This window comes from Palaemon carinicauda, chromosome 38, assembly GCF_036898095.1.
Source record: "Palaemon carinicauda isolate YSFRI2023 chromosome 38, ASM3689809v2, whole genome shotgun sequence".
NCBI lineage: Eukaryota > Metazoa > Arthropoda > Malacostraca > Decapoda > Palaemonidae > Palaemon > Palaemon carinicauda.
Genome location: NC_090762.1, coordinates 43,670,072 through 43,688,364, shown reverse-complemented (window position 1 = coordinate 43,688,364; position 18,293 = coordinate 43,670,072). Strand labels below are relative to the sequence as shown.

The following is an 18,293-nucleotide window of genomic DNA, read 5'->3' as shown; positions in this document are numbered from 1 at the left end:
AAACTAGCAGATTTCTTAAAGAATTCAGACCATACTTTTATGACTCCTAATTTAGCCATCTCCTTCTTCAGGTTCATATTTGACAAAGGCCTAGCAGCTAGCACTATAACCACCATCAAGTCAGCTTTGAAGAAGGTCTTCCTTGTTGGGTTTAACATTAACCTAGCAGATTCCTATTTCTCATCTACAGTAGGTCCTCGGGTTACGACGGTCCCGACTTACGCGGTTTCGCCGTTACGAACGCGCCACATAAAAATATAAAAATAATATTAAGCGTCGTTCCGTCTTACACCGTTAGCGTCGTAAGTGACGTAAACAATTGCGAACTAGTTTCTAGCGCGCGGTGGATGAATATGCTTTGCGGTGGTTGTGGGCGAGGAAGACGGCGTCGCTCAGTTCCACTCATACGCCATTTTTGGTTGTGATTGCCTGTTCTTTCTCTCACGTGTTTGATCGTTTTTTTTAACTTTTTGCCCTTCATTATGGCTCCAAAGCGCAAGGCAGATTCTTCTGATGGTAGTGCATCGAAGAAAAGGAAGGCCATCACCATGGAAGTGAAATTAGACATTATTAAGCGGTCTAAAAACGGTGAAACGCCAACGAACATTGGCCGATCGCTTGGCCTTAGCCGTTCGACCGTGGCTACTATCCTTAAAGATAAGGAGCGCATTGTTGAACACGTAAAAGGATCTGCTCCAATGAAAGCAACAGTGATAACGAAACAGCGTAGTGGTTTAATTATCGAAATGGAAAGGTTATTAGTGCTTTGGTTGGAAGATCAAAATCAACGACGTATTCCAGTGAGCTTAATGGTTATTCAAGAGAAGGCTAAAAGGTTGTTTGAAGCGTTGAAAAAAGAAAGGGGGGGAGAAAGTGAAAGTGAAGAGTTTTCGGCTAGTAGGGGTTGGTTTATGCGATTTAAGGCTCGGGCCAATTACCATAATCTTAAAGTGCAAGGTGAAGCTGCTAGTGGGGATGAGAAAGCAGCAAGTGAATTTCCTAAAGCGTTGGCTGAGATAATTAGGGAGGGGGGTTATTCTGCTTATCAGGTGTTCAATGCGGATGAGACAGGTTTATTCTGGAAGTTTGAGGACACAGTTGACCATGTTATCAAGAACATTGTTGCCCTGAGTAAGGAAACCGATTTGGAGATGGAGGTTGATGATGTTACGGAGCTGCTAGAATCTCATGGAGAGGAGTTATCTGCTGGGGACTTGATACAACTGGAGAAGCAGATCATAGAGGAAGAGGAAGAAGCCCCCACCCCAGACCCTAAGGCTTTCACAAGGCAGGGCTTGTCAAAAGGTTTTGCCGAGATACAACAAGCATTGGCAACTTTCGAGGCTCAAGATCCCAACATGGACAGGTTCACCAGGGTTTCCAGAGGTGTCATGGACTTACTGCAGTGTTATAAGGAGATTTTGGATGAGAAGAGGATCCTCTCTGTCCAGTCTAACCTGGAGCGGTATTTTAAGAAAGTAGAGAGAACTGCACCCTCTACATCACTGCCTCTACTACTCCAGATTTGCCTGCAACAGAGCCTCTACCATCAACCTCAGCTGCCTCTATTGCTACAGAGCCTCTGCCATCAACCTCAGCTGCCTCTGCTTCTCCAGCTTCTCCACCACCTCTTGTAGGCTCTTCACCTCCAGACTTGCCTGCCCCAGCTTCTCCAGCATCTTCTGTCTCACTTCCAGAGAATCCTGATTCACCTGCCCCAGTTTCTCCAGCATCTTCTGCACCTTCCTCTCCACAATAAACCAGTCTCTCCGTCCCTTGCAACATCCCTTCCAGTGTGCAAGCCAACCATAGGAATAAGGTAAGGAATTGTTCTCTTTTTTTTTATTGATATTTACTTTAATTCATGTGGTAAGGAATTGTTTTCTTTTTTTATTGATATTTACTTTAATTCATGTGGTAAGGAATTGTTTTCTTTTTTTTATTGATATTTACTTTAATTCATGTGGTAAGGAATTGTTTTCTTTTTTTATTGATATTTACTTTAATTCATGTGGTAAGGAATTGTTTTCTTTTTTTATTGATATTTACTTTAATTCATGTGGTAAGGAATTGTTTTCTTTTTTTTATTGATATTTACTTTAATTCATGTGGTAAGGAATTGTTTTCTTTTTTTATTGATATTTACTTTAATTCATGTGGTAAGGAATTGTTTTCTTTTTTATTGATATTTACTTTAATTCATGTGGTAAGGAATTGTTTTCTCTTTTTCTAATATTGTTTTTATGTCATTTGATACATTTTATTATAGTACAGTATACAGTAATACTTTACAGTACAGTACAGTACATATATTTATGGTGTTCCGACTTACACGGAAATTCGGGTTACACCGCGTCTTAAGAACGGATCAGCGTCGTAACCCGAGGACCCCCTGTATTCCAAAAGCATGTGCTAGGCTTCGACCTTCGGTTCGTCCACAAAAGGTCTCTTGGTCTTTGAATGATGTCCTCAAACTTGCGTCAGACACGGACAATGAATCGTGCTCCTATATCACTCTTCTTAGCAAGACTTTATTTCTAACGGCTTTGGCCTCAGGTACTAGAATCTCAGAACTAGCAGCTCTCTCACGAAACTCAGAAAACATAGATTTCCTCCCTTCAGGTGAAGTACTTCTTTCTCCAGAAAGAGCTTTCCTAGCTAAAAATGAGGACCCACAAAATAGGTGGTCCCCTTGGAAGATTATTCCTCTTCTCCAAGATAATTCTCTGTGTCCAGTCACTACTCTCAGGGCCTTTTTAGCTAGAACTGCCACCCGCTCGTCTGGCCCCTTGTTTATCAGAGAACAAGGAGGTACTATTTCCATTCAAGGCATTAGGCAACAAATCCTGTACTTCATTAAACAAGCTAATCTGGAATCATTTCCCCATGCTCATGATAGCTACCTCCATCAATTATTTCCAAAATATGGATTTTGATGACCTTAAAAAGTACACGGGTTGGAAATCTCCTATGGTTTTCAAACGCCACTATCTAAAGAACTTACAGGCCCTTAAATACCCAACGGTTGCAGCTGGGAGCCTCATCTCTCCCCATTAATCTCTTGTTCTTCCTTTCATCCATCTCTCCTCTTCTCCCTCCTACCTGCCACTCGCACCACGTCGCCGCTCTCTTTGGTGGTTCGTTAGCCCTAAGTTTATTACATGTTTAGTTCCTATGGTTATTAACTGTTATTGTGTTTACCATTACTTTAATGCTTGGATATTCTTAGCCATGTAAGTTTTGTTGCATATTGTACTCTGATACTGGGATGCTTCCCTGTTATCATATTTATTTAGCCTTGCGTTCACTATATCCTTTGGTTAGTTTGTAATTTTATGCTTACTTACCTTATTATATTATATTATATCCTTACATGGTGTTTATCTCTCTCATCATTGGTTACTATTTATTATTGGGCTTGGAAGCATTCTCTGGTACATTTTCACCGGCCGTCACAGGTCAACCCAGAAAACGGATTTTGACGAAGGAAAAATCTATTTCTGGGGAGAGACCTGTGACGGCCGGTGAAACCCTTCCCTGTTATATTGTACGATCCCACCCTTTCCTTTCCAAGCCATCATGTTCAATACAGAAAGATGTTGTTCAGATGGCGCTCGCATCAGGCGTCGGTGGTGTGGCTCATGTAGCGTAGCTGGTGCCTCTATATCGGCCCATCCCTTTTGACGAAGGAATTAGCTAAATGGAAGACAGCCTGTGAATAGTGGGTTTCACACGCCCCTGCTTTATACACGACACCCACAAGGTGCTCGCGCGAGGGTAGTAACCTCTGCATTCCATGCTTTTATCTTTCTCTGGTATATTTGGAAGGTTTATATCAGAAAAGTGTATAGAAGGACCCTTCAGTTAGATAAAGGATGTTATTTCAGACTCAAGAATAATGATGTTAGATATAGTACAATAAGTTCTGATAATTAGATAACTTGTGTATTCACTAATGCGAAAATTCACAGACTTTTTGGTAAAAAGCTCTTCAGAGGCATCATAACATGATAACAGAAAATATTTTCATCTCTTCTCAATAAAAGATTACCATGTGGAAATTAATAACCACAACCAAAGCAAAATGAATTTTTCTTTTTCAGGCAGTCAGATTGCTAAAGTTAGAGACTGATGTAAACATCAGCCTTTTTTACCTGAACATGTTATGACTGTGGTATTTTATTAAAATTCAATATTCTTGATAAGAAGTGCTGAACATATTTCATATTCTCATGTTATGATATCTATAAAAGGATTTTTTTGGGCTCAAGCCATGTCGTCCTGATGGAAGCTTCCTAAAGATAGCTTTCTAAGGGATATTTGGCTACAGTGATACTCCTAGAGAAATGACCATAGGTCTCCAGAACTCTAACTCCTAGCACGAGTATCCTTAAAATTTTCTTAAGGATATCGCATAATATCAGGGGGCGTATATCTTGATACGACACATGGCAATCTTCACCCGGAATAGTGTTTTTGCTTCGAGGGGGAAGAGTGGCGAAACTAAAGGGGAGTCGTTATCAAGGTTACCCTTCCTCCCCTACTATTATGAGGCTCCTAGATGGTGCCCATTCCTATTTTGGTAGCGATTTCGCACTGTGTTCGCCCTGTCAATCTAGCGTTCTAGATTGTTTCTTTAGAAGATTTATCATGCATTCTCCAGCATCTTCTGCCTCTCAAAAGTTGAGTATCTAATATTTACAGTGTATAATTTTTAGCTCCTGCACCACAGTGAAATTAGTATAATTTAATGTGTTTTATGGATCATGGCCGGTTACCAGAGGCGCCATTTTGGACGCTCTCACTCATCATGCATGCTTTATTTAGTCAGCAGAACGACATTCCCGGTATTTAGCTTTAATGAATTATAGCTATTTAGGCAAAATTATACTAGTGAAGATATGATCATGCATACAATTTTCCTCTTCCTACATGTGTCGATCGTATACGATAGAGTCTCGGTGATATAGGTAGCCGAGATCTCGCCTCGCGCTAGGCTACCTAGCCTATGCGCTCTGGTACACTTTCATACATTATCCTCGTTTACCCTCGTATATCGTTTATCAATTCAACAGGAGATAGTATATCTCCTAGAATTATTTTTTGGGCTCAAGCCATGTCGTCCTGATGGAAGTTCCTCTAAGGTAGCTTCCTAGGGTATATTACAACTACGGCGATATTCCCAGAGAATTTACCTTAAGGTACCCAGAATTCTAACTCCTGGAGCGAATATCCCTAAAAAAGACCCAGGGATATCGCAAATATCAGCGGACGTATTCTTGACACGCCACATGGCAATCAGTACCCCGAACAGAGTTAACACTTCGTAGGGGTCAAATGGCAAGAAAACGAAAACGATAAGAAAGGGGGGAGCCGTTCGTAAGGCATCTCTCCTCCCCGTTTCGTAAGCGTGCCCTGCGCCGCTCGCGGCGCCATCTGTATTCCTTTTTGCGTAGCTATACAACTCGGTGTTTTCCCTGTGTTTTCTACCAAATATCTTGGATTTACTCTTACGAATATGCTTTCTCCAACCTCTTCTGCTTCGGATAAGTTGAGTACCATTTCTTTTATGTATAAATGTAGGCTCTTGGTTAAAATTAAAGTAATTAAAAGAGTTATCTTTGATACAAGAGCTGTTGCCTGCTGGAGGCGTCCTGGACGCTGTCGCTCGCTAGATAGGATTTATTTGGTTAGCCAGAGCGACGTTCCCAGCCCCCTTTCGCTTTAATAAATTAGCTGCTTAGCTTATTTAGGAATACTTTTATGATGCTGTAGTATAGCGCCTTGGCGAAGGATTTGCCTAGGCTGGCCTACGCTAGACCTTGTAGCCTAGTCGTTTGGCCCTTGTACTTCCTGCATGATAATTAGTCTTCCAAGTGTGATAATTATAATTTTATTGAAGCGTTAGGCAACGTTATACATATAAGCTTATGCTGAGTTTTTCCAAGATGGTATTTGAGTGAGTTTCGGTGATTTAGGTAATCGATTCTCTTAGTGCCTAGGCTAGGTTGTCTTAGGCTATTGATATGTTTTATTGTTCCCCCCGTTTGCTCCCTTCTCTTCGGGGAAGGTGCGCAAACCCTTTCCCTCTGCTTAAGCCTTGGGCTTAACCCTAGTGGTTTATTTGAATTAATTTTCGATATAACTATATTGGGGTGGTACTGTACCTTCCTGTTCCAGCTTGTCTGGCTCAGAGAGGGACAGTACAGCAGTGTTTTAAGTCTGAGTCCGTGTTGGTTTGGCGTGGGGTAGAGTCTCCCTCGCTGTCTGACACAGGCATAGGAGGTTTATCCTCCTTCGGTCTCCCTTGAAGGTTTCTGTAGTTATGATCCCTTCGCTCGGTGACCCTTCAGACTTGTCCTTGTTGCTGTTTCGGGTGTGGGATGTGTCCCTTTCACGGGAATAGCAATACCTTCCTTGCATTGGTTATAGGGAGGCAGCTAGTAGTGCCGGCCTCCCTCCCCGGATTTTCCCCTGGCTGAGATGGGCTTTCTTAGCCGGGGGTGATCTTTAACCAGTGCAAGGTTGGACAGGACCCTCTTGTCCTTCCCTTCTGTCCTTTCCGTAATGCCATTAGTGTCAGCCTTCCCACATCCGTACCTAGCTTAGGTTAGGATGGGGAGCTGACTTGGTTCCCTGTCGGCCGGCAGAGTGTGCCGGCCGGCAGAGGACCTGTTACCTTGAGTGCTGCCCGGTCCTCCCTTGGTCCCTCACCCACTACTGTCTGTAGATCCAGTGAGCAGTGGTTAGGAAGCCTGAATTAGTTTCTCCCCTTCCTTTCAGCACTCTTTCTGGTGTCGGGCGTTGAGGTACATAGCCTCTTAGCCCGGCACCCATTCTGTTGCCTTCTTGTGTGTTGTCCTCTGCCGACTGCCGGCCTAGTGGCCGGCAGTCGGGTAGTGGGTGTTCTCTAGTTTTCTTGCTGTCGGTCGGCGACGGCTACATGCCTTTGCTGGCCGGTCTCCTCGCTCGCCTGCCGGCCGCTATGAGTGGCGGCCGGCAGCCGGGCGCTACCTAGTGTGGCTGCCGGCCGGCATGGGTTGTTTACCTCTGCCGGCCGGCCTGTTACCTCGCCCTGTCTGCTGGCCACTGGGAATGGTGGCCCACAGCCGGGCGCCACCTGGGTAGCTACAGACCGGCAGCCACTGCCGGCCGGCACAGACATAGGAACTAGAGTTCTCCCGCCTTGGAGTTCTTAAGTCGTATATTTGAGACCTACCTGTGGGGGGTGGGGGGGGGGTGCTGGCTGGCGAGTGCCGGCCGGCACGCCACCCCATGTACTATATCAGTACTCCCCTGTATAGTGTATTCTGTCGAGAGAGACCATGATATAGTAGGTTACAACACTGTATTTTCTAGCATGCTTGTGTTGCCTTGTGCAGTCACTTGGTGTTGCCTTACAAGGATGAAAAGAGAGTTCTTTTCATCTTTAGCCAGTATGTTAAAGTCTTACCTTAGGTGTGAGCTACACCTATTTCCCTCGGGAAATATTCTCTTTGGTTATTCTAGCAGAGACTAACCATTTGATTTTAATTGCTGGAAGGCTTCCACAGGTGACTGTGTGGGAAACACAAGTGTGTGTCTTTCCTTTAAACTTTGTACATGCTTGTATATACATGTGAATTGAAATTCACCTGATATTCATGGAAATTTTCTTCTTTTACAGGAGGAGCATCCGAAGTGTGGTAGCGTCTTCTGCAACGTCCGCAGTAAGAACTTCTGCGGGCATGATTCGTGTAGGAGGCACGCGGCTTGTGCAGCCTCCAAGGATGATCTCCGTTACTGGGACCCGCAGGTATGTTCAGTATGTACTAACCTGCTAGCTGAGGCCTTTGAATCCCCTAGGTCGGCGGAGTCAAGGGACGCAGCGAGGGAGAAGCTTCGTGTTTGGGTAAGGGGTTTCCAAAAGAACACCTCTGGACCTTATCTTCCAAGTGAGAAGATGAGGGCGTACCTCTTTCCCAAGGCTTCTGCTGACGCTGTTGTTCCCCAGCCTCGGCCGGAGATCCCTCTCGTCCAGATCCCCGTGGATGCTGAAGTCGCGGAGGCCATGCAGGACATTCAGCTGGACGACAAGATGTCGGACGTGTCCGAACGTGCGGAAGAGGACCTCCTCGCAGGGGGCGAGGACGAGGATCAAGATCCGAACGTCGTGGAGGAAGAGGATGCCGTGCCATCGGACGCTCCGGTTCAGGCCCCTGAACCTATTCCCTCTACTTCGTCCGCTCTTCCAACAGAGCTGGGACAAGCTCTCTCTTCTATTGTTGTTATGATACAGCAGATGCAGAAGGAGAACAGTCAGAAGGCAGCTGCAATGGAGCTCCAGATGCAGAAGATTGCAGCGTCACGTGGACCTCCGAAGAAGCTCAACGTGAAAGACCTTCCTGTGTGCTCGGATGCCAACCCGTGGAGGTATGCCGAGCACATGCCGATGACGGTCGGGAAGATCGTCATGTCGGAGAAGCTGGGTTCAGTTCCCCTTGAGGAGGTGGAATTCTGGCCCAGCAGAGGGGCCTATCCGGACTGTTACGTCCGTCTGAAGAAGGAGCCGGCCTCGAAGGAGGAGACGGAGCCGAAGGAGGTGATCGTCTTGGATCACGCCAAGGCTCAAGCTTCACTGGCGTCTGCAATGAATGAGAGGGGCTTCTCAAACTCGAAAGTTGCTGCTTTGAGTAAGAAGCACCCTTCCTTCGTATCCTCTCCGGCTAGGGCCTTCCCCTTTCTGCAGAAAGGGTTCGCGGCCATTCTGAAGGCAGTAGAGGCTGGCAAACCATGCCCCTCCTTGGAGGAATGCAAGCCCTTGTCTTTAGCCTTGCCGATGGACAACAAGGACTGGAAGGACGTCCATCTCACATTTTCGGTTGGGAAGCTGGACGCCGATATCGCAGGTCGACAGTTCGGCGAAAACCTTCCTAAGTTGTCTGAATTCCTTCTGCGAAGGGAGCTCGAGACAAAGGAGCGTCTGGCAGCCTCGATGTCTCTCCAGACAACCATGGAGACAATGGCAAGCGACCCTAAGGTGCATGAAATGTTCATGGTAGTGGCCAAGATCCATCTGGCCACGGTGACAAAGGACCTCTATAGCTTTGTCAAGGCGAGGAGGGCCTGCAGGGAGTTTGTGTTCGCCTCGGCCACAGTGAGGCACGAACCGAAGAAACTGATCTCATCCAACATCTGGGGTAAAGATCTCTTCCCCAGTGATGTGGTTAAGGAGGTGGTGGACAAGGCAGCCACCGAGAATCGGAATCTTCTCCTTAAGTGGGGCCTGTCCCTCAAGAGGAAGTTTTCCCCTGATGAAGGTCCCCAACCGAAGGGAAAGGCGAAGAAATCTAGGTTTTCTCCCCGCCCAGCCAAGCCTTTCAGACCGCAACGTCAACAGCAGCAACAATCAGCTTTGCCTCCGGTGCCACAGATAGTAGCCCAGGCCCCGACCACCTTCCAATGGGTGCCCCAGGCCGTGTCCTCATCATCCCCGGCATTCAATCCAGTGTTCGAAGGGCAGTCGACCATGTTTCGAGCAAAGCCCAGAGGAGCAGCCAGAGGCTCGTCTAGACGCCCCTCAAGGGGAAGAGGATTCAGAGGTGGTCGCGGCCAAGGAGGCAAGACCGCAGGGCAGCAGTCAAAGTGAAGTGTTGCCGGTAGGAGGGAGATTACAGTATTTTCGGGATTGTTGGACCTTCGATCCCTGGGCCCACAGCCTGCTCAAAAATGGACTGGGTTGGAGTTGGTACAGCACTCCACCCCCGTGCCCTCAATTTTTCCAACACTCCACCCCCGTTTTGGAGGAGTATATTCAAGAACTGTTGGAGAAAAAGGTGATCCGGAGGGTAAAGTCCATCAAGTTCCAAGGGAGGCTGTTTTGTGTTCCCAAGAAAGACTCGGGGAAACTCAGAGTCATTCTGGACTTGTCGCCACTCAATAAGTTCATAGTGAATCACAAGTTCAAGATGTTAACGTTGCAACACATAAGGGCCTTACTGCCCAAGAGGGCATTTACCGTCTCCATCGACTTGTCAGACGCCTATTGGCACGTTCCAATCAGTCGCCGTCTCTCCCCCTACCTAGGATTCAAGCTACAACAAAAACTTTACGCTTTCAGAGCGATGCCTTTCAGGCTAAATATAGCCCCAAGGATCTTCACGAAGCTTGCGAGCGCAGCGCTCAAACAGTTACGCCTAAAAGGGTTCCAGGTGGTAGCTACCTGGACGATTGGCTGGTGTGGGCAGCATCCAGAGCGGAATGCTTGCAGGCTTCCCTACAGGTGATTCAGTTCCTAGAATATCTAGGGTTCAAGATCAACAGAAAGAAGTCTCGTCTTTCTCCATCTCAGAGGTTCCAGTGGTTGGGAATTCACTGGGACCTAGTGTCACACCGATTCTCCATCCTGATGTCGAAAAGGAAGGAGATAGCGGGGTCTGTCAAGAGACTTCTAGTTTCCGAGAGGATATCAAGACGCGAACAAGAGAGGGTTCTGGGCTCTCTTCAGTTTGCGTCGGTAACAGACCCGGTGCTAAGAGCACAGCTAAAGGATGCAGCTGGGGTTTGGAGAACCTTTGCATCAAACGCGCGAAGGGACTTGAGGAGACCGGTTCCGCTTCGGCTACGTTCTCTTCTCAGACCGTGGTCTCAGGCCAGTCGTCTAAAGAGGTCGGTACCTCTTCAGCCACCTCCCCCGTCAGTGACGATTCACACAGATGCTTCAAAGGAAGGGTGGGGAGGTCACTCTCATCGAAAAAAGGTTCAAGGGACCTGGTCCAAGCTATTCGGGACCTTTCACATAAACTTTCTAGAAGCTATGGCAGTACTTCTTACCCTGAGGAAAGTTTCCCCGATTCACTCGATCCACATAAGGCTGGTACTGGACAGCGAGGTGGTTGTGAAATGTCTGAATCGGCGGGGATCGAGATCCCCACCTCTCAACCAGGTGATGTTGGCCATATTCCGACTGGCGGAGAAGAAGAAGTGGCACCTGTCGGCAGTTCACCTTCAAGGAGTCCGGAATGTGACAGCGGACGCTCTATCCAGGGTTACACCGGTAGAGTCGGAATGGTCCCTAGACGCAGGATCATTCTCCTTCATCTCGAGTCAAGTCCCAGAACTGCAGATAGACCTCTTCGCGACGAAGGACAACAAAAAGTTGCCGCGATATGTGTCCCCGTACGAGGACCCCTTGGCGGAAGCAGTGGACGCAATGTCCCTCGATTGGAACAAGTGGTCCAGGATCTACCTGTTCCCCCCTCACAACCTGCTGTTGAGGGTCCTCAACAAGCTGAGGTCCTTCAAGGGAGTAGCAGCGATAGTGGCCCACAAGTGGCCGAACAGTGTGTGGTTCCCTCTGGCTCTGGAACTACGACTGAAGTTTCTGCCACTCCCGGACCCAGTTCTGTCCCAGCGAGTCCATAAGTCGACTGTCTACGCTTCATTACAGAAAACTCGGACCCTGCAGCTCATGATTTTCTCTCCCTAGCGGTGAAGAAGCGGCTCGGGATCTCGAAAGACAGCATCGACTTCCTGGAGGAATATAAGTGCAAGTCTACTAGAAGGCAGTACGAGTCGGCTTGGAAAAAATGGGTGGCCTTTGTCAAAGAGAAGAATCCGCATGAGATCTCGACGGATTTCTGCCAGTCCTTCTTCATCCACCTCCACGGACAGGGGCTGGCAGCTAACGCGATTTCTACGTGTAAGTCTGCGTTGACAAGGCCCATTCTGTACGCCTTCCAGGTAGACCTCGCTAACGAAATCTTTAACTAGATCCCGAAGGCCTGCGCCAGACTTAGACCTTCAGCTCCTCCAAAGCCTATTTCATGGTCTTTAGACAAAGTCCTTCATTTTGCCTCATTACTGAATAATGAGGAGTGTGCACTGAAGGATTTGACTCAAAAGGTTATCTTCCTTTTTGCTCTCGCGTCTGGGGCCAGAGTTAGTGAGATTGTAGCCCTCTCGAGAGATGAGGGCCGCGTTCAGTTCCTGGATGGGGGAGAACTGAACCTGTTTCCGGACCCTACGTTTCTCGCTAAGAACGAGTTGCCCACCAACAGGTGGGGTCCCTGGAGAATCTGCCCTCTGAAAGAAGATGCATCTCTATGTCCTGTAGAATGCCTAAAGGTCTATCTTCGTAGAACTTCAGACTTCCAAGGAGGTCAACTGTTCAGAGGAGAAACATCGGGCTCGAATTTATCTTTGAATCAACTCAGGGCTAAAATTACATACTTTATTCGCAGAGCGGATCCTGACAGTTCACCCGCAGGTCATGATCCGAGGAAAGTTGCTTCATCCTTAAACTTCTTTAACTTTATGGATTTTGAACACCTTCGTTCATATACTGGCTGGAAGTCTTCCAGGGTATTCTTTCGCCACTATGCTAAGCAAGAGGAGCAGCTAAAGAGGTCTGTGGTAGCAGTTGGTTGCGTCGTTAACCCTGCTGTTTAACTCTGCGGGGAACAGTGGATTTAATTGGGACTTTTAATTCCAGGGTGAGTGTATAGTTATATGCGGTGCTATAACTAGGAGTGAGGGCTCCGGGAGCCCACAGTGACTGTTCCGGCGTTAAGGTGATTTTAGCATAAGTACAGACATGTGTGCCGAGCGTTTTTGACGCTAATGTCAGTGGCTAGTAACATGGACTTTTAACTTTGATACCTTGGTACGTGAAAAGTGACTCTATTGTTTTCTTTCAGATAACCATATATCCGTTTACTACAGTACTTGTGCAAATTATTGGTCATCCACCTATCATATGTATATAATTGTGGTAACCATGTCTATTTATTGTTTGTCAATAAACTTGTTCTCGGGAACCTTGCGTCTCCTTCACCTATGTTGATTTCTTATCAGTTATTGAGCATTCAGCCTATGTACATTAATCGGGGATATCTATAATAGCCTGTTCCTTGATGCAAGCCTTGTTGCATTGGTTTATACTTTCCTTAGTGTAAAGGGCTTCATCCTTCTCAGAGGACGGTAGCGGCAGCAAGTTTATTCTTACACAGATATAAACCTTTTGTCCAATTCAATTTCGACCAGGGGGTTGGCCGATATTTCCTTTGGAGGCTGTAGTTCCTTACAGACTATGCTTTACTTCATATAGAGTGAGACCACTATATTGTATGGGCTTGCGAGTGATTCATACATAGGTATATGTACTCTTCGTTCCTTCCTAGAGTCTAGTAGGACTCTTCCCTGTAGGGGGCAGGAAGCGCTATCATGGTTTATGGTTAGTGAAAAGATGTATAATGGTAACATCTTAGGTCTTTCAGTCGAGCTGACTAGGGAAATATTTCTGAGGAGTGCGGCACGTATTGAGAATCCACAGATACAGTAATGCTCTGGTACACTTCCATCAGGACGACATGGCTTGAGCCCAAAAAACGGATTTTGAGCGAAGCGAAAAATCTATTTTTGGGTAAGATGGCCATGTCGTCCGGATGGACCCGCCCTGCCCCTTTCCTTTAAAAAAAAAAAAAGGGAAAGGGCTGTAGGACCCCTCCCTACATACAGTATCTGTAGCACCTCGTGTATCGCTACAAGGAATACAGATGGCGCCGCGAGCAGCGCAGGGCACGCTTACGAAACGGGGAGGAGAGATGCCTTACGAACGGCTCCCCCCTTTCTTATCGTTATCGTTTTCGTTTTCTTGCCATTTGACCCCTACGAAGTGTTAACTCTGTTCGGGGTACAGATGGCCATGTGGCGTGTCAAGAATACGTCCGCTGATATTTGCGATATCCCTGGGTCTTTTTTAGGGATATTCGCTCCAGGAGTTAGAATTCTGGGTACCTTAAGGTAAATTCTCTGGGAATATCGCCGTAGTTGTAATATACCCTAGGAAGCTACTTTAGAGGAACTTCCATCAGGACGACATGGCCATCTTACCCAAAAATAGATTTTTCGCTTCGCTCAAAATCCGTTTATATAATTCGATACTCATCCCCTCCGGAGATTTAAGGGTAATCCCTCCTTCCCTCTGAGTGCCGCCATAGGTGACAACCCTATCTTGGTCTTGCCATAGAGTAGTACACACCGGCTTGACTAGACTAGTGTTTTCTGTCTCCCACCCTTGCCAGTGAGTATGCTGGCTTGGATTTTTTACAGTAACTCAAGAGTATTCAGTCTTTAGGCCGACGGCTTGGCTGCCAGGTGATTAGTCACTCCCCTACCGGCTTACAGTTGTAGGCATAGGAAGCTTAGCTCCCCTAGGCCGCACCTGAAGTGGTAGTATAATGCCGCCACCTTCTCCCCTGCGGTTTAGAAGACTAAGTCTTGTTTTGACAGACCCTAGGCTTAAGAATAGATATTCTTCTGCCGCCTAGGATGGCGCCGATATTGAAACGAAGTTTCACCCTTGTTTGGAAATGGCGACAATCCTGCCGTCTTCTCCTAACACAACTTACAAGACCCTTTCCTTGCCCCTCTCTGTCTTTTAGCAATAGCCTAGCCATCGCTGCTCCAAAATCTGTTTTTTGAAAAATAAGAAAGTTATAGAAAAATATTTTTTCAACAAACAACTAAATTTTTGTGCTCAGTCATCAATCATGAAAAGGTTCAGCGAAGCAAGAAACCAAATTGTTCAGTAAAATACAGGGAAAGAAATTCATATAAAATTCTATGCAGCAAACCAGTTTATACAAAATCTGCATTAGATAAAATCAATAATAGAATAAAGTGGGAAATACCAAACAAAAAATGGAATAAAAATGATAAGGAATAAAAAAGAGAATAAAGTGGGAAATACAAAAAAAAGGGAATAAGGATGATAAGGAATAGGAAAGACAATAAAGATGATACGGAATAAGAAAGGAAATAAGGATAATACAGGAAAAGGAAGGAAATAAGGAATAACCTTGGTGAAATGAAGAGTAAAATGTGTGCACAACAAAATTAAAAAAAACAAATGAAAAGAAAATGTAATAGAAAAACAGAAAGAATAGGAGGGACCTTTTAGTCTTTTCCTTAGATAAAATTAACACAGCTAGAATATAGTAAGAAATACTCTACAAAAAAGAACAAGGTCTGGGCGAAGGAGAGCTAGCTCTCCTTTTCCTCTTCTCTCTCTCCCTCTTAGCCTCCGAGAAGGGCGAGGACGATGAGGATGAGGAGGAGGAGGAGGAGGGGGAGGGGGAGGTACTGCGATGTTTGCGCTTGCGACGTTGTAGTTTCATAGAAGCACAAGAGAGGTCTGAAGTAGGCGCCGCTGGAGCTGAAGTTACTATATCTGCTGAAATTTCTGCGGGCGCCGACTGAGTTGACGGGAGGTAAGCGAGGTCCAGAACTTTCGAGGGTTCCAAAACAGAAGGGACCTGAGGTAAAACCGTGCCCATGAGGAACTGGTTCCACACTTCCTCCGAAGGAGAACCAGGAAGTGCAAGGGCGGGCCATACCGCTCATACGTGATCGGTAATAGAGTCATTCCCGGTGGCGGAAAAAATTGTCCCAGTGGGAGAGGCAACGTGATCCGCCTGACCAAGGGGAATGGCGGTTAAGTCAATGGTGCTGCTCTTCCTTGACTTCCACCCCGGGGATGGAGGCAAGGAAGAGTCTGAAGGGAGAGATCGAGAGGCCGAAGAAGAAGCCCAAGACTCCTTACCTTTTGAAGGCGAACCTGGAGGTAACGAATCCTTTTTGGATTTCTTCTTCTTCCTCTTCATGAACTTTTCCCACTGACAGGGCAACCATTCTCTACGTACTTGGCAGGGGGAGCCTTTAGAACACCTATGACCTCTGCACAAGGGCATAGGGAATGAGGATCCACCTCCAGTGGTGACATGAGTGTGCCATAAGATTTCGGGGGAACCCCGGGACACTTCCTCATAATAGAGGACATCACATCTATAAAAAAAAATAAAAAAAAAAATAATCAGATCGAAAACTCAATAAAGAAAGGCTAGTCTGCCAGTCAAACAAAAGCAGGCGCAGCGGTGTTACCACTGCGACGGCTAGAATTCAATTGAAGGTATTTAGTAGTTACCGACCGGCAGTCCCCCACTACTGACAGGTGGATAACTACTGGCCTGGTCGTTAACGACCTTGTTAAGGTTTTCTGCCGTATTTTCCAGCTCATGCTAGAATATCTCCTATAGTAAAGAATGAGGGTTTGTATCAAGTGTAGGTACAATAAAGGAATAAGTATGAAATGAGAATAATGCGGAATTAGAAAGTGTATAGGGGTACAGGAAATAAATTACACTAATATTAAGATAAAAATATTTGAATAATAGAAATGAGAAAAACTATAAACAGTATATGAAAAGGAAACAATAATAAGAAACAATGGGAGAAACCTTTAGGCCTTTGGACTATCATTTCTCTTACATGAAACTATTTTACGGCAGCCTACTTTACTGAGTTGTGTTACAATGGCAGGCAGTTTTAACATACTGCAAAGTATTTCCAATTTAGGGGCAGCAGTTAAGTATATTCTCAGTGCATGTATTTTTCATAATAGTGTCACTAGTTCAACAATGGATGATCAAATCGGCGGTTGGAGACTAGTTTTCTTTATAAAAGGAAAGACAATATGCCACCTGAGCAAGATACCATTCCAAGATAAAAAGAAAATTAAAAGAAACATTTTACCTGAGCAGGGAACTGTTCCAAGAATCGAAGAACATTCAAGTCAGGATCTTGGATAACATGATGAGCTTGTCTTATGATACCATGGACAGATTGCTGGCACATGAGCAGCAACTTGTTCAGCCAAATCTCAACGCTACCCTCAGCTCTTGTTGGTTTCTCGAGCTGCAGTAAAAAATCAGGAATAAATAATCAATCTATTTTCTGATTCTATAAATACATATAGAATAAGTAATAAGCTATATTTGCAACGTAACAAACTCTCAATGAATACGCTATCCTATGTGCTCTACACACAAAAAGATTCACACCTGTACAATTTCTCCTTCAGAGGAAGAAATGGCTGTAATGCGGTCATAATCTTGTTCGTGGAATCGCACATTTTTTGTGTTGTCAAAGATGGACATCAGATGTGCTTGGATTGTGTGAGAATCAGATGCCTGACCAAGAATTTCAAGTAGAGCTGGATCAGACACAAAGAAAAATCTTGGGAACATCAACCGCTTCTTCTCCAGGTACCTAATAAAGAGAGTCTTATAAATTCTTGTAATTTTCCATTGCAAGCATATTACAAGGATGATTAATACGATACAGATTTTCTAGTAATTTGGGTTTTAGTGTCTCGCAGAATATGGTGTTTTTTTAAAGAAAAGTTGTTAAATAACTGACATATAATGAAACATTTTGTATGTTTTTAACCACAAATAATTTTTAAAAGAAAGAGTTTGACTTCTTTATATCATAAATGGAATATAGTATACAAATTAGTTCTGAGGAACATAATTAAATTAAAACTGGTTTACCAAAAGAGTAATAAGAAATTTGAAAACTTTAATACAGCTGAATTACAAATAATGTCATATGAAAAGGTTAACTAATGCTTTAAAGTTATCAAATCAGACCAACCATGAGGAAAATATCTGATTGGCATAGTAAGCAAAAAACTTAAAAAAAAAGGAAACACAAACGGAAAAACATAAATACAGAACACTTTTTTATATACCCAGTAAGACTCTTCTGACAAACTTCCAACTGATCTTGCAAATATGGCAATAACTGCTTTAGCATGTCGTCTCCAACACAGCACGTCACAACGTTTGGGTTATCATGGGCTCTTGCCATTATTTTTTGCCAATTTTTGTCTATAACATAGAACCTGAAAACAAAAATCCATTCTACAATTAGTGGCAAATCTGGTTATCTAAATGTAAAATAATTTTAAGCAACATTACCACATGAATTTTAATTATCTTGGGTTTGAATGCTTAACTTCGTCTAATCTGATTCATATACATAATGTCAACAGTGAGTAAGTTACTTGATAGAAGGAACAAAATAAACTGAATAACTTTCTAATTAGGAATACCTCTTTGCTTCTTTTGGCAGCTGCTTGGCAATGTCACCTCCTACAAATACAGCTTCCAAATAAACCCATAAATTCTGGACGAAGAGCCACCGCTCCAAAATTTCGTTGGTATTTGAAAGATCACTCACCCACTTCTGAATTTGTTTGCGGAATGGAGCATTGTATCTGTGGGAACATTTGTTCTTGATTCAAGTACTGTACATTTATGTAGCATAAAAGTTTATTTTATAGATTTAGTCACGTAAGAGTAAAATCAGAGTGTTAATTCTATGTACCTCAGGAAGTCAGGTGATGTAGATACCAATTTACTATTATATAAAAAGAAGAAGAACATATCTTTTACTAGATCTTAAAAGAT

General features: G+C 44.7%; 1 protein-coding gene across 1 annotated transcript in view; it reads right to left on the bottom strand.

Moving 5' to 3' along the window:
- Positions 1-18,293, bottom strand: part of LOC137630593 (dynein axonemal heavy chain 5-like) — a 429,728-nt gene that overhangs the window by 336,477 nt on the left and 74,958 nt on the right. The window contains exons 15-18 of the mRNA XM_068362169.1: positions 17,936-18,100; positions 17,573-17,725; positions 16,881-17,088; positions 16,573-16,734 (exon numbers count right to left, since the gene is read on the bottom strand). Coding sequence (XP_068218270.1) covers positions 16,573-16,734; positions 16,881-17,088; positions 17,573-17,725; positions 17,936-18,100 — 688 coding nt within the window. The remainder of the gene's footprint in view (positions 1-16,572; positions 16,735-16,880; positions 17,089-17,572; positions 17,726-17,935; positions 18,101-18,293) is intronic.